Here is a 24,068-nt window from a genome sequence, read left to right on the forward strand (position 1 = left end):
CCTTTTTCGGCCACGCGCGGTGGCTCAGCCCTGTAATCCCAGCACTTTGGGAGGCCGAGGTGGGCGGATCACAAGGTCAAGAGATCGAGACCATTCTGGCCAACATGGTGAAACCCCGTCTCTACTAAAAATATAAAAATTAGCTGGGTGTGGTGGTGGGTGCCTGTAATCCTAACTACTCAGCAGGCTGAGGCAGGAGAATTGCTTGAATCCAGGAGGCAGAAGATGCAGTGAGCCGAGATCACACCACTGCACTCCAGCCTGGTGACAGAGTGAGACTCTGTCTCAAAAACGAACAAGCAAAGAGACAAAACTCTCTTTTTCTTCCCAGTCTCGGGTATGTCTTTACCAGCAGCGTGAAAATGGACTAATACTGACCCACACCCTCACTGCATCACTGATGCTGAGTAGCAATGGTGGGAGGAGCACAGAATGCCTCCTCCCAATCAGGGTATTTTCAGTCTCTTCTGTGGTCAGAAACTTCATGATGATCCAGGATTTCAAAGCAAAGAGGCGCTGAAGCCAATATTGAAATGGTTGCTCCACCCTTTCTACCCCTCCTCCTACAGAATTCCGCAGCTTGGTCTCCACATTTAGTTCTTAGTCCTTAACAGGGATACAACACTACACTAACCTTTTTTGGCTATAACTTGTGTCATGTAAATGGCAAAATGCAGCCGAATACTGTGCTATCTGGAATGGAGATTTGCAAGGTGCTAATGGGGAAATTAAAATTACAGCCTGAGTTGGGCAGACCGTGTGGCTGGAGCAAGGCTGAAACTGTTGATGAGCCCATGGAGGAAGAAGAAGTAGCAAAAGAAGACAAAGAAGAATCTGATGATGAAGCTGCAGTAGAGGAAGAAAAAGAAGAAAAGAGACCAAAGATTTAAAAAGTTGAAAAATCTGTCTGGGACTGGGAACTTATGACTGATATCACACCAATATGGCAGAGACTATCAAAAGAAGTAAAAAAAAAAAAAAAATGAAGATGAATACAAAGCTTTTTACAAATCGTTTTCAAAGGAAAGTGATGACCCCATGGCTTATATTCACTTTACCGCTGAAGGGGAAGTTACCTTCAAATCAGTTTTATTTGTACCCACATCTGCTCCACGTGGTCTATTTGACGAATATGGATCTAAAAAGAGTGATTACATTAAGCTCTATGTGCTCTGTGTATTCATCACAGATGACTTCCATGATATGATGTCTAAGTACCTTAATTTTGTCAAGGGTGTGGTGGACTCAGATGATCTCCCCTTGAATGTTTCTCTTGAGACTCTTTAGCAACATAAACTGCTTAAGGTGATTAGAAAGAAGCTTGTTTGTAAAACTCTGGACATGATCAAGAAGATTGCTGATGAGAAATACAATGATACTTTTTGGAAAGAATTTGGTACCAACATCAAGCTTGGTGTGACTGAAGACCACTCAAATCAAACATGTCTTGCTAAACTTCTTATGTTCCAGTCTTCTCATCATCCAACTGACATTACTACCCTAGACCAGTATGTGGAAAGAATGAAGACAAAACAAGACAAAATCTACTTCATGGCTGGGTCCAGCAGAAAAGAGGCTGAATCTTCTCTATTTGTTTAGTGACTTCTGAAAAGGGGCTATGGAGTTATTTACCTCACAAAACCTGTGGATGAGTACTGCAGTCAGACCCTTCCCAAATTTGATGGGAAGAGGTTCCAGAATGTTGTCAAGGAAGGAGTGAAGATTCATGAAAGTGAGAAAACTAAGAAGAGTTGTGAAGCAGTTGAGAAAGAATTTGAGCCTCTGCTCAATTGGATGAAAGATAAAGCCCTTAAGGACAAAACTGAGAAGGCTGTGTTGTCTCAGCACCTGACAGAATCTCCGTGTGCTTTGGTGGCCAGTCAGTACGGACTGTCTGACAACATGGACAGAATCATGAAAGCACAAGCATATCAAACGAACAAGGACAGCTCTACAAATTACTATGCGAGTCAGAAGAAAACATTTGAAATTAATCCTAGATACCCGCTGATCAGAGACATGCTTCGATGAATTAAGGAAAGGTGAAGATGATAAAATAGTCTTGGATCTTGCTGTGGTTTTGTGTGAAACAGCAATGCTTCAGTCAGGATATCTTTTACAAGACACTAAAATATACGGAGATAGAATAGAAAGAATGCTTCCCTAAGTTTGAACATTGACCCTGATGCAAAGATGGAAGAAGAACCTGAAGAAGAAACTGAAGACACAACAGAAGACGCAGAGCAAGATGAAGACAAAGAAATAGATGTAGGAACAGATGAAGTAGAACAAGAAACAGCAAAGGAATCTACAGCTGAAAAAGATGAATTGTATATTATACTCTCACTGTTTGTATCCTTTGTGGAGAGGGAATGTGAAATTTAAGTCATTTCTTTTGGGAGAGACTTGTTTTGGATGCTCCTAAAATGTGGGATTAGGGGTCACAGGAAGACATAGGTTTTTTAGTTGAATTTTTTTAACATTTCTCATGTATGTAAATTTGTACTATTTAACTGACTATTCTTGATGTAAAATCTTGTCATGTGTATAAAAATAAAAAAGATCCCCCCCCCGCCAAAAAAAATTACAGCGTGAAATCACAAGGGGCTTCAAGATAGTTTAAAATCCTCTCCACTATTTACCCTGAGTCTTTAAAAAAATGCTTCAGACTGTGGGAAAATGAAGGTGGCTCTCTGTAATTCCTGGATATGGCGATTGAGTAGGAAATGTGGCTTTGAGGGGACCAAATTTAGAAGTAATTGAAGAAGCAGCACCATCTAACTGGTGGAGGATCCAACTGGATTTTCTATTTCTTCATCCGTTGAGTTGGCTTGACACTTCCCTTCTCGGTTCTTTTAGAGTCACACTACTAGATAATCTCCAAAGACCTATACAAGAGTCTATGAAATTTTTTTTAAATGTTGAAATATTTTTAGACTTTGCACAATTTATTAAAAGTATTGAGATACCTAATATATTTATTAATAATATGGTATAGGCAAAGAGCATAGACAGATGATTCATAAAAAATACACATAATTAATGAACATTTCCAAAGGTCACTTTTACTAATAATCACAATTTTCTACTTATCCCAACAATACATATTTTTAAAAAACAGTTCACATTAAAGAGTCACATGGAGAGTGTATTGAGATAATCTTGTTTGCTTGGAAGGTCATGGAGATGCAGATAAACCTCTAAATCCAGCAGGGTCTAAGCAGGATGGGGACCTGATGTTTTGCAGCCTGCTCCACCCATTGACTTTTGTGATGGACTCAGTTAGTTTTGTCTGCCTGCTTTCTGGGTCCTTTTCTTCTACTGTCAGCACTCGCCAGGTAGCCATTCATCCCTGACTCTCAGGCCCTTTGTTTTGTGGATGCTGGGCCACACTGCCTCCACCACCCCGGTCAACTACTGTAGAATTCAACCCTTGGACCCGCCCCCACCACCCCAGTCAACTACTATAGAATTCAGTCCTTGGACTTTGGTCGGAATGATCAGGAAAGCGACATTCCTTTCTGCTAGTACTAATAGCTTTAAGAACACATAGGCCAGGAGCTGCTGTGCTGCTATGAGAGGGCCTGATTGAGAAGAAAACCAATACAAGGAAAGCTGTAGGGATATAGGACAAACTAAAGTGTTTTTCCTACCCTCTACTCTCACACAGTCACTCGGTATTATACTTCACACACCAGATGTGGGGGTGGCCTTCCCCCACACACCAAGCAATTCTGCAGATGATTCTCTGGTGGAGACAAGCTGAGTGTCTTCAGATCAAATTCTATTCTATTCTCACAGTGTCTTCCTGAAGATAGCAAGAGATCCCACAAGTTGAGGGCTCGGTCCCATAACACTGCCCCCACTTCAGATGCCAGTTGCAAGCGTAGGATGTGACCAGGGTTTCTGACCAACCAGCTATAAACTGGGGTTTTCCCAACCCCTTCCTTGGGTTCCGTTAATTTGCTAAGTGACTCACAGAACTCAGGGAAACATTTTACTTACATTGAGCCATTTATTATTATAAAGGATATTATAAAGGATACAGATGAACAGCCAGGTGAAGAGATGCACAGGGCAAGGAAAGTGGGAGGGAGCCTGGAGCTTTCATGTCTTCTCTGGGTGCCTTACCCTCCAAGTACCTCCATGTGTTCAGCTATCTGCAAGTTCCCAGAACTCAGTCCTTTGGGGTTTATATGTAAGCTTCATTACATTTAATGATTCAATCGTGATTAAAGTATCGGTCACTGGTTTGTCAACTCAACCTTCAGTCCCTCCCCACTCCCCAGAGGTCGGGAGGTGTGGGGTAGAAAGTTCTACCCCCTAATCACATGGCTGGTTTCTCTGGCAACCAGCCTCCATTCTGAGGCTACCTGGGAGCCCCAGCTACCAGTCATCTCATTAACTTACAAAAGACACTCATCACTCAGGAGATTCCAAGGATTTGCAGAGCTTTATGTCAGCAAACAGGACAATGAGCAAAAATATATTTCACAATATTACAAAAGCAAAGCCTAGAGGGTCAAGTCCTGATGACTTCATATGAGTTCTTGGATCCAGTCATATCTGAAGATGGTCCTATCCATAAATGTTTTATGTCATTATTTTTGAAGTAATACAATATTCAGAGTATTAAAAGCCAGATAATATTACAACATCTACAAACTGCAACAACAGAAGCCTCCTGCCTATTCCTTCCCACCTCTTTTATCTTCCTCTTCAGCGTTTTCTGCTACTTTATATTGTGTTTATCTCCATATTTCTAACCAATAGGGCTATCCTGCTATTTCTCAGATCAATACTTCTCATATGTTCCTTCATGACTTTCTTTGTGGAAGAAGAAGATATAGCGCTATTTTCTCACTACCTATCCCTCATCCAACTTCATCCTTCCAAAATAGATATTTTACAATTTTTTGTTAAATTACTATTTAGTTTTCATCTTGTTATTTAGTCTCATCAGTGTTAGGTGATTACATTTTCTTCTATTACTGTTGTTCTTTCTGTAAGTAATAATTTCCTCCCTTCGTTCATTTTTTATTGACTGTCATGATTTCTTTCTGCGCTCACAAAAGCCTTTTAAAACTCTGAATCAGCTTCCTTTTTTAGTTAAACATCTGATATTCTTGTTTTTTTCCTTAGAAAGGGTCTCACTCTGTCAGCCAGGCTGGAGTGCAGTGGTGTGATCATGGCTCACCGCAGCCTCTACCTCCCGGGCTCAAGAGATCAGCCTGCCAAGCAGCTGGTACAACTTGGCTAATTTTTGTATTTTTTGTAGATACAGGGTCTTGCCGTGTTACCCAGGCTGGTCTCAAACTCCTGGGCTCAAGCAATCCTCCCACCTGGGCCACCCAAAGTGCTGGGATTACAGGCGTGAGCCACCATGCTTCGTCTGATATTCTTTCAGTTCCATTTTTTTTTTTTCCTAGAGACATTCTCTCCTGAAGCTTTACATCTTTCTGCTTCAATCTGACTAGCTGACTTCTAGGCCTGCTGCAAGATTTCCTTGATTTTATCCTCCAACCCTTCTTGTGGTTGACACTACTGTGTTCACCAAAACAGATCCTTCTTCCTGAGTACAAAGCTAGACTATGTCAGTTGTAGCTAATGGAATGTGAACAGAAATGATTCTTGAAAGCTACATGTTAAAGATGGCAGGGTCTTTGTCAGTGGAGCTCCTAACAACTTTGTGGTGTCCTACCCCACTCTACTATCTTTTTCTACTGATTGGACTTAAATGAATGAGAAATAATTTGCTAGCTTTCTATTCTGTTCCTTTTTATAGCATCCAGTTCTTATTTCAATAATGTAACAACATTTGTTACCTCTTTGAGGACATTGAAGATTGTTGTGGGGTTTTTGTTGTTGTTGTTTGTTTGTTTTGCTTCCTGCCTTGTGTCTGTTTCCTCTGAGTTCTTTTTGACACCTACCTGTTTTGATCACTCTTTCACGTTGCGTTTTTCCTCAAGTATATGAGTATCATCATTGACCTCTGACCGTATTTGAGAGTGAGGTATTGAGAAGCTGATTAAAAGCTATGTGACTATGGGTGGGGTTTGTTGCCTGGTTAATCTTCATTACAGAGATAAAGTGGCTGGCTGGGTTTTTCCATTTGAGAATACCCAAATCTCAGTATCATTAGGGCTTTTCTACGCCACTGGCCAGTCTTCTTAGAGAAGAATTCTTCAGACTTCTGCCCAGGCTCTGTAGGCCTGACTGCTGGGTTCTTTGAGCTGATCAGGAAAACAGCTGAAGTCTCCCCATTCAGAACGTGGAATTGCCTGTTTTTGGAAGACTTTTTCCACTGTTTTTCTGTTTTCAGTTGCCTCCCCTGGACCTCTTCACTACGTCTGGTGTTTGGGTCTGAAACCTCTCTGGTTAAAGTTTACTCCACAGTAAACCTTCGGTCCCTTGGCAGGGTTGGGGAGAGATGGGTACCTCTCAATATTCCTGTTTCAGACCCATGTCTCCTTTTGTCCTTAGAAGCTTCTGCTTCCCCAATTCCTGAGCCTTTCCAGTGTTCTGTGGTGTGAATGGGCTTGCTTCTCCTTTGAATTCTCTTTTAAGAATGTTTGGGTGTACCACTCAGATGGCCCCCTTTTGATGGAGGTCTTATTTCCCAGCTGCTAGGAGTGTTGGCTGATGACATTCCTAGGAATTGACTATGGATGATGAGAACTGCCATACCCAAAGTTATCCCAGGGCCTGAACCCCTTGCCTCAATTTGGGACCACTCTGAAGGGCTTCCTATGAGATCTTCTGTGACTGTGCTGTGACTCCATCTCAGCTCCACCTATCTCTGCTCGGTCCTGCTTCTTTCACTCCCCCACAGGTGTCGTACCCAAAAGCTCTGCCCAGTAAACTTCCAGCATGAGATTTCCATCTCCGGGTCTGTTTCACTGGGAACCAAATCAAAGACACCTTTCAGTCTCTAGCTGTTTCATCTCATTTTAATATTCCAAAAATATATTGGTATTTCTCATCTTCTATTGTCTCCTCTCCTATAATGATTGACTTTACAAGTATATACCTATTTTCCCTCTTCTGTTCTCATTTTATTGATATTTCTACAAGGTATCTGGCTTAAACATATGTGTTCAATCTGTTATTTGACCAGAAGTCGGGAAACATATTAATAACACCATGGAACACATAACGAATCCTTCCAGCTTCATATAGGTCATGTGAAAATTACTAAAACTAACTCCCTTTTATGGACACTATTTGAGATGGAATATTACAGAGTAAGAGACTGTAGAATAAATATGCCAGATCCAGACCACCAATGGAAAAGCTAGAGAGCAGCCCGCATACTTTCCTGGATCACCCCTTCCCCTTTCCCCAAGCTATGTTCCCTCTCCTTCCTGGGGGTGGGGGGGCGGGCACTGAATCCCCGCCAAGCTCTGAGCCTGCTCTCTTCCTCTCTAGGCCTTCGCAGATGCTGCTTTCACAGCTTGGAATGTCCTTTCTTCATTTCACCTGACCAAGTCCTTTTAATTTTCCAGAACCCAGCACAGAGCATCACTAACCCCTGACACTCAGCACTGGGTCAGGTACCTCCCTTGTGCATTTAAAGTACCCCACACCTGCATTCATAACAACACTTAATATACCAGAATTGTCACTGCTTGTGACTTTGACCTCCTTGAGCACAAGAACTGAACATTTTTCTTTTTAGAGCTAGTACTTCTCACAGTACTTGACAGATGTTTAAAAGTGGCTGTAGAGGCCGGGCGCAGTGGCTCATGCCTGTAATTCCAGCACTTTGGGAGGCTGAGGTGGGCGGATCATGAAGTCAGGAGATAGAGACCATCCTGGCTAACACGGTGAAACCCCGCCTCTGTTAAAAATACAGAAAAATTAGCTGGGTGTTGTGGCGGGTGCCTGTAGTCCTAGCTACTTGGGAGGCTGAGGCAGGAGAATGGCGTGAACCTGGGAGGCGGAGCTTGCAGTGAGCCAAGATTGCACCACTGTACTCCAGCCTGGGGGACAGAGCAAGACTCCATCTCAAAAAAAAAATAGTGGCCGTAGAACAAATGGAATAAATGGATCAATAAATAGATGGATGGATGCTTCAAACAGGCTCTCCTTGGAGAGGTTGCCATAGAAGAGTTATGCCTCAGGTTTGGGGAAGCAAGAGGAGTTCAAGTTAGGAATGAGTTTCTCCTGTCCAGCCCTCACCTAAACTTTGGTGAACTAGTTTCCAGAAATGGTAGAGCAAAGGAGGTGGTCCAGCCAGTTGTTACTGATCTGGATTGGCAGAAATGGAAGAAAAGATGCCAGAGTAACAATGGAGTATTGATCCAGAAAAGGCAGAGAAGGGAAGTCGTATGTAAAAATACCAGCCTGAAGCTGCAAAAAGCTACAAACAAGAACCTCCCTAAGAGCTTATCATACCAACAACAAGAAGCACTACTACTAACGCTCATATCTTAGGGACTTTATAAAATTCTGCACATATTGTAACTCATTTTATCTTTACAACAGTCTTATGAGTTGGGTGCTTATTCATATTTTATAGATGAGGAAACTGAGGCACAGGAAACTTACCCAAGGCGATTTAGCTAGGAAGTGATGGTGCCAGAGTCTGAATCCAGACAGTCTGATTTTGGCATCCATGCTCTTAACCATGACAAGAGAAAATTTGCCTCCCTTCCCATTTCCTGATCTCACCGATTCACCACTACCCCAAGTTGCTACAAAAAAAATTCATCTTTTTTGATAGAACAATATTCCTGTCAAGGCAGGATTCCCAGCTGTATTTGGTCTCATAGCTCAGGTAGAACAAAAGTGAGGTGAGGAAGAGAGCTGGGAGGGAGAAAGGCCCAGTGTCTGGGATGGTCCTTATATTCCCTTCCCTTGACAAACACATTCCCGGAAAGAATCAGTATAGAGGAAAAAGGGGGAGAACCGAAAAACTGCAGGACATGTCCAATGGACAGTCCCTCCCTGGAGAGTGGTCCCCTCCAGGACTGGTCGCAGGGACTCTGTGGCCTGCATTCCAAAGATGGGTTTTGGTTTTTGGACCCAGGAAGAAGGGGCCAATATGCATCAGGAATCAAGTCAGAGCCAGTGACTCAGCCCACACAAGGCCCAGAGGTTCCGTAACACATCACAAGATGCTGAGACACGTCTCAAACACTTGCCAGCTGAGTCCATCTGGAACATGAGTTCTGAGCAGAAAAGAGCAGGGAGTCGAGGGGAGGAGCCCTGGATGTGCTGGTTAGTGAGAACTGACTCAGGGGTGACTTCCAAGGCCAACCTGGGGTGATCTGGCTGAGTCTCGGACCAGTCCCAAGTACTGTGGAAGGTCATGAGAGTGGCAAGGCTGAACCTCAAGACCAGTTTCCCAAGCAGGGAGGAGACGGTGACTCCAGCACCCCCTAGCCTCTCCTATGCCGTCCCTTTCTGGTCTCACTCAGGCCAGGAAGGACTGTTTTCCCAGGATGGCCCACCCTGAAATGTAGGAGGCAAAAGAAGGGAGCACCATCAAAAATCCTTGGGGCAGTCTTGTTGCCACTCCTCTGAATCCTTTCAAAGGAAAAGAGCTCATAAGTAAGGCCATGAAATTGTTCCCACTTGTATAAGCAGAATTCTCACACTTGTGACTATTGAGCTTGTGATGTGAAATTACTTGTTCCGTATCTGTCTTTCCCCCCAGGCAGTAACTGTTACCAGTGATGGGACCAGGCTGGTCTTGTTCACTTGTGCCTTGGAGAGTTCCTGGTACACAACTGGTGCTCAACACATATGTGTTGGGTGATAAACTGTGCAGGGACTCTGGTCTTCTTCTAGCCCTTAGTTAGGAATTAGTATGAACAAGACCTCTTCCTGCCCTTCTTTACGGGACCAGCCTGCAGATGCTCTTGCTCCCATCTCCCCCATCCACCACGGCCTCAGTTTGCGTTTGCAGAGCCGGCAATTAAAACTCCCCCAGGAACTTTCTCAGAGCCAGAGCCCAGGTCATGTGGTTTGGGTCACTGCATGGAGCCTGGGCCTCCTCTGGCCCCTGTTGCAGCTCAGGTGTCAGAGGCTGGGCTGGGGGTGGGGGCTGGACTGGGAGGGCAAGATTTCTAGGAATCACTGGGGGACTGAATTACTCAGATGAAGAATTTGAGAAGTTGATTCAGCTTTTGGGAGGAAATGTCAGTAACTAGGGGAAAAACAACTGGGATGAAGGGCGAGCTCCTTGGCTATGGGAAAGTGTGCTGGCTCTGAGTCAAACTGGCTCTCATCCAGATTTTTATTTCTGGTGTTTGGTGGTTACATAAAAAAAGCTTATAAACTTAACTTCAGTTAGAAAAAAATACAACTATTTCAAATATTGATCCTGGATAATCCCTTCAAACCTGTCAGGGAGACCACCCGGTGTGAAGGGAGGTGGGGTGCCCAGTAGATGAAAACTTGGGGAGGCCTGGGGGCCAAGGATGCTCTGGGGCTGCATGATTTGGAATAGCACCTTCTCCATGCAGGATGCCTGTTTTACTGGTCATCTGGCTGCTTCCTATAGGATTTTAAGGACCAAGGGACAAAAAGTCAATGTACAGGCTGCACTGCCTCCAGAAGTGATTCCTAGTCTTCCTAGACTGCTCCCATGCTCATATTTGCATCTGATATTCGGTGACTCTTCCTCTCTGAGCAGAAATAATAGGTAAGTAGATATTTTTCAAGTGGAAATGAATTAAAGTAATTAAGCATGACAAATATGAAATAGAGGAATTAACGAAGTATATGAATGGACAGTTCACTATACGAAAACAAATGCCAATTGAACGTCTGCAAAGATGTTCATCCCCAACAGTCGTCAAAGAAATGCAATCAAAACAACGAGATACTATTTTGTGTCTTTCAGATTAAAAGGACTAGAAAGAAATAATATTGTTTGTCAGTTTTAACTCTTGGAAAACCAGCGAGTCAACTGGAAGACCACGAGGGCTGAGGTCTCAGTCCGGTGACTGGTCACCATATTCTCATATAAAAAGCGTAGAGAGACAGAGTTCTTCCCAAATGCCTAGAATAACCTGTTAGAAAATACAATGGGAAAAAAATTCCTTTCACAGTAGCAACAACAATAACAACAACAAAATTTTAAATGCCCAGGAATTAATATAACAAGAAATGAGGAACCTAGATGAAGAAATCATTCTGCCTTACTGAGAGACAAGGACATCAAAAGAGTTGCACGTCTAAAAATATCCAGATGAGTTAAAGATTTCAATGTAAAATATGAAATTGTAAAAGTCCTAGAGGAAAAGCTAGGTAATTATGTAATTCTGAGATAGGGGAGATTTCAATAGATGACCCCAAAAGCAGAAACCATTAGTGAAAAGTTGGATAAATATGACCTATATAAAATTTTTTCAATATGTTGATGAACAGCATAAACCAAACTACAAGGCAAATAACAAACTTATAGGTACTAATATATTTTCTCGATGTTAACAGAAAACATATTGCTGGTGTTGCATTTTGTTATGGAACATTCATTAACATCTATTTTAAAGGAGCATTTTTGGGGAAAGTGTCAGTAAGATGCAGTTTCAGTTCTTAATTCACAACAACACATAATTCTGTGGGCCTTCTTCCAGTTCCTCAAAAACTACCAAGATCTTTTGGTTCTGACATCCTCTACACTTGCTGTTATCTTTGCTTAAAAAGTAAATATGTCCTTTCTCACTCCATGGGCAGCCACATCTCATGCTTCAGACTTGGGCATAAATGATGCCTTCTCAGACAGGCCTACTTTAACCAGTCTAACTCAAGACATTCCTTACTCCTTATCCCACCAATATGTGCATTTTCTTTAGAGCGTTTATCAAAGCCACACCTTGTAAATATAAACATATTTGTTCATTTGTGACTAGGCCTCCTCTGAAAGTCAGTAAGGCCATAATAGCGGCTCAGGAAGACTCCTGCCTGTTCACTGGCATAGAGCTGTACCTGGTAGAGTATAGTACAGCTGGCACAGGTCAACCAGGCAACACTCATTTGTGGGACAATGAATAGGCACTCATCTGGTATTGGAAGAGTAAGAGAAAATGAAACAGAGCCCCTCCCCTCCTACAGGATTGGTTGCTTAAATGAATGGATGAATTAATGAACAGAGTTGGATAAGCCTCTCATGACAGTATTCTGTAAGGATTGTCTACCCATGTTTTGTCTCTCCCCAAGACCAGAACTTTGACTTGAATCAAGAGTCTTTGTCAAACTTAAACTTTATCTAACTACAATCAAGTGCAGATGCTCCTCAGCTTATGATGGGGTTATGTCTCAATAAACCCATAGTACATTTTAAAATATCATAAATTGAAGATACGTTTAATACACCCAATCTACTGAACACCATAGCTTAGCCTCGCCTACCTCAAACACAATAAGAACACGTGCATCAGCCTACAGTTGGGCAAAATCATCTAACACAGAGCCTGTTTTATAGTAACATTATAATAAATAATTTTGAATCAAAAATTGAAATTCGAAGTATGGTTTTTACTGAATGTGTATTGCTTTTGTACCATTGTAAAGTAGAAAATTCATAAGTTGGGGACTGTCAGTGTCTCGAATCCAGCTGTCATTACCTAACTGAAACCCTACCCTAGTCAATACCGAAAGCCCAGCTCCAGAGCACAGGGGAACACCGAAACAAGGAAGCACAATTCAACAAAGAAATTATCGAAAGGGAGTTTCACTTGTTCCTTGTGTCTTTTGACATTCAAGGGAGTCTAATTTATAACCCCTGTGGGACTTTTCATATCCTCTCTTCTCTACCCCAATCCCCTGCCCACCCCACAAGAATCTAGACCAATCTAGATTTTTCTTTACCAATTTTCCCATCCCCTTCTTACCCAATGCCCCTATTCCCAACTCCACCTCCAACACTGTCCTTTGTCCTTTCTTGCTCCCTGGCTATTCACTAGGACTTGACCCCTTTCTAAATGCTTTTCATCCCCCCACCATCTGATCTGAGTCTCTTGTGTCTTCAGAACTTCAGAGCCCAGTAGTCTTTACTACAGTCCCAAAGTCCAGGAGTAACTCTGACTGAGACATTCTCTCGGGAATATGGAGGTGGGAGTAGGAGAAAAGTGATCTGGAAATTGTTGAAATCTCTTTGGAGGTCTGGGGTACAGGAAAGGGGGAGAGAAGAGGTATCTCACTATTTCTCATCAGTAAAATGCCTGCATCCCCAACCTCTTCTCTGACCTCTCTCCATTGCTGTTCTGCCTGCTCCTGGGCTGTGTCCTGACACTCAGCTGCTCCTGGGGTTGTTGGTCCTGCCACACGTTCTACCACAGAGCACTGTTTCTCATGAGGCTGTAACACCTCCAGCTCTGAAGCCCATCATATCAGATGATACACCAACTAGCCTGCCTTATTACAGCCTGGTCCGACCCCTTCATCTCTCATTCCTTGTGGGTCCCTCTCACTCATTATTTCTGCGATAGACTCTGGCTTTCTCATCTCCTCCATCATCAAAGGTTGGAATGCTCTGGGGCTCAGTTTCTTTGACCGCTTCCATGCTTACTCCCTAGGTGATGTCTTTCAACCATCTGGATGGTCTATACATCTATAGGCTAATAACCCCCACGTTTATATCTCTTGCCTGGACTCCCCTGAACTTCAGACTCATATATCCAATAGCCTATTCCTGTCTCTATTTAAATGTCTAACAGACATCTCACTGTCAACAACAGAACTCTTGATTTTCCCCACAAACCTGCCTTCCTTATAGTTCTCCTCCTCTCAGTAAATGTACCTCCACTTTTCTAGCTGCTCAGCCCCAAAACCTTAGCATCATCCCTGACTCCTCTTTCTCTTACATCCCACATTCAACCTGTCAGCAAATCTTGCCATTCTAGACTCAATCCACTTCTCATCACTTGCACAGCAACCTCCCTCCTCCAAGCCACAGTCTCATTGTGCCTGGATTCATGTCACAGTCTCCATAGCAGATACTTAGCATCCCTTTCCCCGGTGTATTAAGTATTGCTTAGGCAAATAGTATGTCCCCTGGGCCCTCCTGCAGAATAGAACTGTTGGGTTTCCCAGCCCTACATGAGGTAGCCACTCTTGTATGCCCACTACTCTGAGGCTTTTCATCCCTTCTTCCACCATTGCCATAGAAGTTTTCATAGTTCTACTTCACTTTATTAGGGCCATCCCTTTCCCTGAGCAGCAAGTTAGCACTATTTCCCCGGGTGCATACGAGGGTGTTAAATCCTGCATCATAGGATAATACTCCCATATCAGTACACTCTCCATGGCAGGAGACTCTAGGTTGGTTCCATGATTCCACCTTCTAGTGTTCACATTCTTGTGTAATCCCACCATAGAGCACAATCCAGACACATGGTGAGTTCTATGTGGTTACTTGTATGTGAGTAACATTTGTCTTGCTAGGAGGACTCTCTCTTGCTGGCTTCCAAGGAGCAAGACGCCATGTTATGAGTTGCCTTAAAGAGAGGGCCATGTGGCAAGGCACTGAAGGTGGCCTCTGGCAGACAGCCAGCAAGAAACAGGCCTTCAGTCTGACAGGCTGCAAGGCCCTGAATCCTGCCAACAACTGTGTAAACTTAGAAGTAGGTCCTTCTTCACTTGAGCTTTCAGGTAAGATCTCAGCTCAGGCTGACACCTTGATTGCAGCCTTGCAGATGACCCAGGAAATCTGTGCTGGAACTCCTGACCCGGAGAAACTATGAGAAAATAAATGTGTGTTCTTTTAAGTCACAAAGTTGGTGGGGAACCGCAATACAGAAATAGATAACTCATACACTTACATTCTGTCCATCCTCTGCTTTGATCAAACAGTCTTAGAATCTAGTCCCATATGCACTGTCCCAAGTTTGACCAATTTATACTGGCCAGGTCTGGAGCTCCTTTCTTCTCTTAGCAGGTCCGGCACTTCCCCAGCTGTAATACATTGTGACTTGACCCTGGTTATTGGTTTTAGCAATTGACAGCTACATTTTGCCAGAGGTGATGGGGTCCTCATAGCCAGCCTGCCAGTGAGTGATTCCATCCCAAAATCCCATTTTAGAGTCTGCATCCTAAGACCACTTCTTGTATCAACTGTCATAGCTCAGGTACACAAAGAAACAGATTGCAAGATTCTGAGACTTGCGTGAAGGAAGAAGTTTTTTGGGGTGCACTCTTGGGACAAACATCTTCAAGGAGTGACGGGAAGCAGGATTGAGCAGGGGAAGAAACTGACCTGCACTGCAGTTACAACAAAGGTTTCAGCTGCTCCTATAAGTTGCCATAGCACCCAAATGGCCTTCAGGGCTGTTCTGCTTTGAGGCAAGGGGGCTGGGACTTAAAACCTCATCATCCAAAATTGTTGAAGGCAGGCTTCTTGCAGGGAAGGGGGCATGATCTTGGTAGGCAAATCTTCACTGGGGGAAATTCCCCAAGAGAAAGTCAGCTGAGAACAGTCAATCGCCAACACTCCCAGCAGTGAGGAGGGGATAAGTACCCAAATCCTGAGCACATCCAGCACCCATTACATTCTCCTTAGAGGTCCTCCTCCACCTATTTCCACCCCATCTCACACTTCTCCAGCCACCCCACCCAGATACCAGCCTCTCTCACCTTCAAGAAAGACCAGTTATTGGACCTGTAAAATCAGGCTGGGAGTGTCCTGTCCCCAGGAGCTGGCGAAACAACAGGCTCCAAGGGCCTCAGTCTCATCCTCACCATCCCAGAGCAGCTTGAGAAATGATCCTATGTGGCCTTACAATGTTCAGTGCAGAGAACACAGGAGAAGAAGCCACTGGGAAAGAAACAGGTCCTTTCCCTTCTGCTCAGTGGACTGCACACTGCCTGGTCAGTATATGATCTCACTTAACCATCACAGCACCCGTGAGCTGAAAATTGTTCTCTCTGCTTTCCCAGTGAAGCGTCTGAGCATCAGAGGGATTCAGTAACGTGGGTGCCAGTCCCTCTGAAGCAGCTTCTCTGTCTTTTTTGCTGTCCCTTCCTCATCCTGAGCCTAAGTACTGGAATCACTCACTTATGAGGGAGTCTCACCCCACTCTATGACTTTAAGTACGATGTTTGCACTGATGATTCTACATATGTATCTTCAGCTTGCTCTGCTCCCCAGAACTCCCAGCCTGGATATTCATTTGCCTTCTCAGCATCTTTTCTTGGATTTCAAAGAATGAACTTGATAGTTCAAAACAGAATTCCTGGTTTCCTCTGCCAAATCTCACCACCCCCATTCCTTACCATCTTAGTTTCCATTCCTACTCAGAATGGTACTGTCATTCTTCCAGTTGCTCAGGCCACCACCTGGTGTTGTCCTTGACATTGCTTTTTCTCTCACACCTCATATCCAATCTATTTGCATATATTGTCAGATTTTCCTTTGCATCTGACCCTTTCGTACCGACTCTGCTGCAACCATACTGGCCTAAACCACTGTCATCTCCCATCGGTACCATTGCAAGAGCTACTTCCTTGGTCTTCGCTCCTCAATTTCTTCTCTACATGGCAGCCAGAGTGATCCTTTTAAACTGTAAGATCATTTGGGAAGCCAAGGTGGGAGGACTGTTTGAGGCCAGGAGTTTGAGACCAGCCTAGGTAATACAGAAAGACTTTGTCTCTACAGAAAGTTTAAAAATCAGCTGGGCACAGTGGCACACACTGGTAATCCTAGCCACTCAAGAGACAGAGGCAGGAGGATCGTTTGAGTCCAGAGTTTGAGGTTGCAGTGAGCTAGAGTTTGAGGTTGCAGTGAGTTACCACTGCACTCTAGCCTGGGCAACAGAGCAAGATCCTGTCTCAAAAATCAATAAATAAATGAAATGAAATGTAAGATCATGTCCTTCTTCAATTCAACACTTTCCAGTAGCTTCCTATTTCATCCAGAATAAAATCCAAAGTCCTTGCCATGGCCTACAAGACTACCAGATCTGGCACCTCCTAACCGCTCTGTCCTCATTTCTTACTCTCATCTCTAGATCCTACATCTCACCCTTTCTTTATTTCACTCTAACCAGTATGGCCTCATTGCCAGTCCTCAATATTCCCTAAATGTTGCTCCTATCACAGCCCGTTGCAGTCCTTGTTACCTCATAGAGATTTATATCACTCCCTGCAACACTCTTTCTTTTGGTCTCTGCACAAAGGTGCTCTGTTTGGGTGTCTCTCTCTACATCAAAGAGGCATTTCTTACCAGCCTAGCTTAAAACAGATGCTGTCCTCACCCCGTCATTCTCTAACACTCTTATTCTGCTCTATTTTTCTGCGTATTGTGTGTTTGTTTGATAGCCTCTCCACCTAGAATGTAAGCTCCACGAAGGCAAGTCTGCTGTTCACTGATGTGTCTCCAGCATCTAGAACAGTACCTAGCACACACTGAGTGCTCAATCAGTGTTTGTTGCAAGAATAAGTGAATGAGTGAGTAAACTGCCATGGCAGAGACATGGCCTGGCAGGTTTCTTGTGAGGTTTTTGAAAAATGTTCTGTGAAAGCTCAGAGAGCAGCAGGTAACAGCAGAAACTGGCATATTGGCTGCCTCTTTTTTTCAGTCTAGGGATTTCTCATCCTGTATTTGTTGTCGTCTTATCACCTCATTCAAAATACAGTTCTAAAACCTCATGGCTTCTACCCAGACCAACAGGGCTTATAACATGACACAACCAAACCCTTCTTCCTTATCCATTTCCCAAACACAAATCCACATCCATATCTACATCTACACCCGCACTTAGCTTTAGCAAACAAATCTTCACAGAACACAATAAGCTAACCAAATATATAAAAATATATATTTACAAAAAGATTTTAGGAGATGTTTATCCATTTCACAGAAGGATCCTTTGCTTTGGAAAAGGATTCACCACAGGAATCCTTTCACCAGATCATTTCAAAATAGTTCACCAAATCATTTCAAAATAGTTCATCAAATCATTTCAAAATAGGACTTGCCTTCAAGTGTCTCTCCTAGAAGAAAAGAAAGAAGCCTGTATTTACCAAATACCCATATGTTCCCATCACTGGGCCTATACTATTGGCTATCACTTTATTTAATTCTGATACTCTGTGACTTAGGGAGTTATACCAGGGGTCTATCTGATTATTACACCTATTTAGTTGTATCTTTTGAGTTTCTTTGAATTTCACAAATGATTATATTTTATCCAAGGAAAAATATAAAAATACATAGCATGCTGGGGTCATTTAGTTTTGGAATAAATATATTTTATACACTTCAAAAACACTTAAGAAGGCAACTTCCATTTCTAGCCATTATGGAATAACTGTCAGCAGACTAGTCTTCCTTTTTAAACAACTCTTAAACTGCAAAAAATGTATGAAATAATTGTTTTCAGACTTTAGACAGGATTGAGATTCCTGAGAGGAGGAAAACAAAAGAGATGAACTTGTCAATTGCCCTGACTTTTTGTCTGGAGCACTTTGCCCACTGTGGTACAAGGAGGGGGTGCTCCAATAGTGGATGGTCCTCTTGCTCAGCCAAGATGGCAGACATCAGAGCTTAGCACTACTGAGATGGTTGGAACTTGTGGGCAAGGCACAGTAGAAAAGGGAACTTTGCAGAGAAAGAACTCTACACATCTGCATAGAGGTGCCCATGAGTCTTTAGCTGATATTAAGCTGTACTTGTGTGGGGCAAGACTCCAAGAGTTGAGGCAAAGACTAACTGCCAGGGGGAAAAAACAACCACTGGGATAATATGAACTAAACAACCACTAAAACTCACACAGCCCTAGGAGACATTAAAGTTTTGACCAGCCGGATGGAGAGATCTCACTGAACACTCCAAGCAGTCAATAGAGATCCCAGGAAGGCCATATCTTAGGATAGGGTGAATTTAACCTTACAGTAAAGGCTACTCTAGTAAAGACTACTCTAATAAGGCTTAAAAACAGGTCTTATTTTATTTATTTATTTATTTATTTATTTAGATAGGGTAAGGGAAGGGAAAAGGAGAAGAGAAGGATGGGGGCAAAACAACTCTTGTAAAAACCAAGTTGATCCACGAGTAAATTAACTACCAACTAGAACAAAACTCAACGTAATTAAAGAAGACAACAAAATCCAGAATTCAACAATGTAGCACTGACAATGTCCAGCATCCAATCAAAGATATTACTAGACATCTGAAGAAGTAGAAAAAAGTGACATATAGTGAGAAGAAATATCAGCCAACAGAAATAAATGCTCCTAATGTTTTCCTTGCAACATGGTGCAGTATTTTCTTTTTCAGAATTAGAACTCTGATTCAGTAAGAAGGTAAATGATATTCTGGTTATTTTGTTTAAAAGGCAGAAAAGTATATAATATTTTTAAGGATTTATGTCCCAAATAGAATAAATAGAAACTTGGAGTAAATTTCACCTCTTTGACAATAATTCTTGAAGCTTATGAAAAATTCACAACTTCATAGAATTATCACACTGTAAGTGGCCATGGAGATCATCTATTCCCTCATTTGAGAGATGTGAAAACCAAAGCTCAGCGACTTGTGGTAAGAACCAGCTGGGTAATCATTGAGCCAGGTTAATTCCCAAGCCTAGGCTTTTTCCATGCTGCTTCTAGAACCATCTTGTTACTTTTTAAATTTCACAGTATTTATTGCAGACCAGCTAAGGAGGGCACCATCCTAGGCATTAGACATAGAGCCATGGACAAGGTGGATGTGACCCCTCTTCATGGAGCTTACATTCTAGGGCAAAAGGCATGCAGTAAGCAAGAAAACAAATGTATATAAGTTCTGGATTGGGAGAAGTACTCAGAAGAAAATAAAGACAAAAAAATAGGATAGAGAATGACTGGGGGGTAAGAGAGGTGCCAAATTTGGTTTGTGTGGTGAGAGAAGGCTTCTCTAAGAAGGTGACATCTGCCTTGAGGCCTCAATGATGATAAAGAGCCAGCCATATGAAAATCTGCAGGAAAATAATTCCAGGATGAGGGATAGCAAGTATAAAGTCTCTAAGGTGGAAATGAGTTTGGCATGACCATGGTAACAAGGAATGGAGAGGGGAATAGTGATAAAGAGGGATTGCAGACTTGCATCCTGGACCTATTGCTAATTTTCTATATTGCTTAATTAAGTCTAGGTGATCACCAAGGCTCTGACATATTATGGTTCTCTAATTTATGGAACATATTCAATATGAAAATAACAAGGGGTACCATGCACAGAATAAAGAAGCAAGATAATATCCTAGGTATGGTGCAAAAAGAATGGGCTTTGAAATCAGCTTAACTTATTTGGAGCCACATGTATTAACCACGTACTCTTGGATAACTTCTTTAAGGGCTTATTAGAGTCTTGGCTTCTTTATTGACAAAAATAGGTATAATGCTAAGTAGCAGAGTGACCAGAAAAATTGACTGAGATGTGTAATAAAACCAAGCCCAGTGTTTGGCACATATTAGCAGCTCAAAAAAATGTTATTTTAAATCTTCTTTCTGGGGAACATGACTGATAATACTCACTGTAAAGGCATGTAAAAACATCTAAGGAGAGGATGAAAGGGTTCATTAATCATGGATCTGTGTGACATACCTACTAAGTGCCAGGCACTGGGGATGGACTGATGAGCATGACACACACCCTGTTTCTTTTGGAGCTTGCATTCTGAATAGGGAGAAATAGGCAACGTACAAACTAAAACAATTAAGAAAAATATTATCACGGAATAAGTGCCATGCAAAGAATTAAAACTGAATGATGTAATGGAGGGAAACTGGGTGTCTACCATAGACTGGATGATGGGGGAAAGCCTTTCCCATGTGGTAATTAAGCTGAGATCTGAAAAGTAAGGAGGAACCAGCTGTGGGATGATCTGGGGAGTAGCATTCCTGGCAAAGGAATTGTCAATGTGAAGGCATTAAGGTAAGAAAGACATCACAGAACATGATGGTTGGAGCATAACAGGGAGGCAGGAGAGTTGTATGAGCTGAAGAGGAGTCAGATCCCTTAGGTCTTTGAGTACCGAGATAATCACAGATAAATCTTTGTAATATACAAAGCATTCCTAAAAATTAAGAAAATAAAGGACAACAACCCAATAGAAAAAGAGGCAAAGGATAAAACAGACAGTTCACACAGCATGAGAACAACAAATAATCCTTATACATATAAAAAGATGCACAACTTCATTCATTGTAAAAAAAATGCATATTAAAATTACTTTGAGATATTTTTTCATCCATCAAATTGGCAAAAATATCAAAGTTGGATAACGCACTCAATTGGTACAGCTATGAGAAAACAGGTATTGTTGATAGTTTAAAATGGTGCAAATTCAATGGGATAAAATTTGGTAATATCTATTAGGAATAAAAATGCACTTACTCTTTGGCCTGGCAATCCTACTTTTGGGAATTTTTCCTTGAGATACACCTGCACACAAACCCAAGAACCTTCATATGAGGCTACTAACTGCAGTGTGGTTTCTAATAGCAAGAGATGGAAACAAGCCAAGTGTACGCTGAAAGGGGTAGGTTAGGCCAGGCGTGGTGGCTCATGTCTGTAATCCCAGCACTTTGGGAAGCCGAGCCGGGTGGACCATGAGGTCAGGAGTTTGAGACCAGCCTGATCAACATGGTGAAACTCTGTCTCTACTGAAAATACAAAAATTAGCCAGGCGTGGTGGCATTTGCCTATAATCCCAGCTACTCAGGAGGGTGCAGCAGGAGAATTGCTTGAACCTGGGAGGCGGAAGTTGTAGTGAGCGGAGATCTCACCACTGCACTCCAGCCTGGGCAACAGAGTGAGACTCTGTCTCAAAAAATAAATAAATAAATAAATAAATTAATTAATTAATTAAAGAAGAAGAAGAAAAGAAAGGGATAGGTTAAATAAATTATGGTATATCCCCAAAGTAGAATTCTATATGGCTGTAGAAAAGAAATGAGATACTGCTTTATATTCTGATATGGAAACAAAATATGTTAGGTGAGACAAGCAAAGTGCAGAACAACATGTATAGTATTAATATGCTTCCACTGTGTAATAAACGGGGAAAGAGAGGAGATTCTTATTTGCTCACATTTGCTTTAGGAAGCATGACAAGCTAGTGAAAGTGGCTACCTGCAGGGGAACAGGAGGGTACGTACACACAAGAATAGGAGCTGGATTTTTAAAAGTATACTTTTTTTCTGTTTTTTTGGAATGTATTCTAAGTGTGATGGGAAGCCATTGTGGAGTATTAAACAGGGGATGGACAAGATCTAACATCTTTTAAAGACTGTGTTCTAACAGCCATGTGGGGAATAATCACAGAGAGACAAAGAGGCCACAGGGAGTCTGCTGGATGGACTGGTTTATGTTGGAGGTAAGGATGGCGCAGACTCCGGTGGTGGTGGTGCAGATGGAGAGCAGCAGATATGTTTGGAAGCCATCAAGACTCACTGGTGGATTGGCTGTGGGAGGTGAAAGAAAAATAACAGTTTTGTGTCTTGAGCCATGAGGTGGCATGGTGCTACCAGACCCCAGAGATTGATAAAATAACAGCTGGGGCAGTTCATAAGGTTTTATGGAAAAGGATGCCTGTTAGCAGAGCTATGAAGGACTCTAGGATCTGAGGAGGTGATGAGAAGGCCTTGCAGATGGAGAGGAAGGAATGGAGAAGGCAGAGCCAGGAGGCAGGGGGAGGGGGCTCTGCTCTGCGGACTGGTTGGGTCTCTCTGCTTCAGTTTTTCTCCATTGCAGCTCAGCTCAGCTCAGCCCCAGGACCATGAAACAACTTGAAACCAAATCCTCTATTTCCCATCATATGCTTCTTTTAACTGCTTCCTACACTTCCTGTGACTGTTTCCTTGCAATAGCTAGTTTCTATCACATGCATTGGCATTCCGAGAAATACACTAAAAGTGAAAAACTCAACCAAAGTGAGGACTGTCTGGCTGGCCGGGTTAAAGATTTGTCGCTTTTTCCTTTGCTGGTGCAATAATGTAATTACCTTCTCTTGGATCACTCTCTGGGGTGGAAAGGTAAAAAGTGGTGGATTTCCCTGGAGTGCAGGTTAGATGCTCCCCTAGGTGCTTCCACTTTTAAGGCTAACTGGCGGGCTAACAAACTTCTTATTGTCACCTCACCTCTCCACACAGGAAAAAGATTTGATAACTGGAATCCTCAATGGAAAGTCTCTTCTACAGTTGCTTACTTACCAAAAAGTGGTGCTGCAGAAGAAGTTTGTGTTTCAGATGAAGATTCTTGAAGCTCTAGTTTCCACTTTTGGGGTATGCTGTACGATTTTGGCTTTAAATAACAAAAATTGGCCAGGCACAGTGGCTTATGCCTGCAATCCCAGCATTTTGGGAGGCTGAGGCAGGTGGATCACTTGAGGCCAGGAGTTCAAGAACAGCCTGGCCAACATGGTGAAATCCCATCTCTACTAAAAATACAAAAATTAGCTGGGCATGGTGGCAGGTGCCTGTGGTCCCAGCTACTTGAGGGGCTGAGGAAGGAGAATCGCCAGGAAAGTCAAGGCTGCAATGAGCCAAAACTCTGCCATTGCACTCCAGCCTGGGCAACAGAGCAAGATTCTGTCTCACAAAAAAAAAAAAAAAAGTTTTCTCCCTTCCTACACCACCCCTGCACCATACAGAATCCATGTGACTTTCCATTTTAAAAATTCAGCATTATTTCAACACTGTTGTCAAGTACACTGTGTTCTTTGCAGAAACTATGTCATAGGCAGTTTATGAACCGGGACAAGTAACAGACCAGCAAAAGCTGCTCCACCCAAATCACTTATGAAGACTTTCAGCTTTGAGTCTTTGATTGGTCAAATGGAAGGAACCAAGTTGGATTTTAAAGCTGAGAAATTCTTATTCTCCTTGTCCGTTTCCCTCTTTTCTTGCACAGGTGGTGTGCTTTAGTTGATAAAAGGATAATCAGTTCTGGGGCTTCTGAGCAGAAAGAAAATATTGATAATATGTTAATAAAATAGAAAGGAAAATGGTTGAGGGGTGTGTGTGTATGTGTTTGTGTGTGTATGTGTGTGTATGTGTGTGTATGTGTGTGTGTATGTGTGTGTGTATGTGTGTGTATGTGTGTGTATGTGTGTATGTGTGTATGTGTGTGTGTATGT

At 42.6% G+C, this 24,068-nt stretch overlaps 1 protein-coding gene across 1 annotated transcript; it reads left to right on the top strand.

Annotated features, from left to right (window-relative positions):
• Positions 1–771: 771 nt before the first annotated feature.
• LOC105510280 (putative endoplasmin-like protein) lies at positions 772–2,567 on the top strand. The gene is given in 5 exon segments (XM_011939963.1): positions 772–971; positions 973–1,559; positions 1,614–2,040; positions 2,042–2,074; positions 2,194–2,567. Coding segments are annotated over 5 exon segments (1,287 nt in total). The 5' UTR covers positions 772–923; the 3' UTR covers positions 2,386–2,567.
• Positions 2,568–24,068: the final 21,501 nt, after the last annotated feature.

Source organism: Colobus angolensis, unplaced genomic scaffold (assembly GCF_000951035.1).
Source record: "Colobus angolensis palliatus isolate OR3802 unplaced genomic scaffold, Cang.pa_1.0 Scaffold186, whole genome shotgun sequence".
Classification (NCBI taxonomy): Eukaryota; Metazoa; Chordata; class Mammalia; order Primates; family Cercopithecidae; genus Colobus; species Colobus angolensis.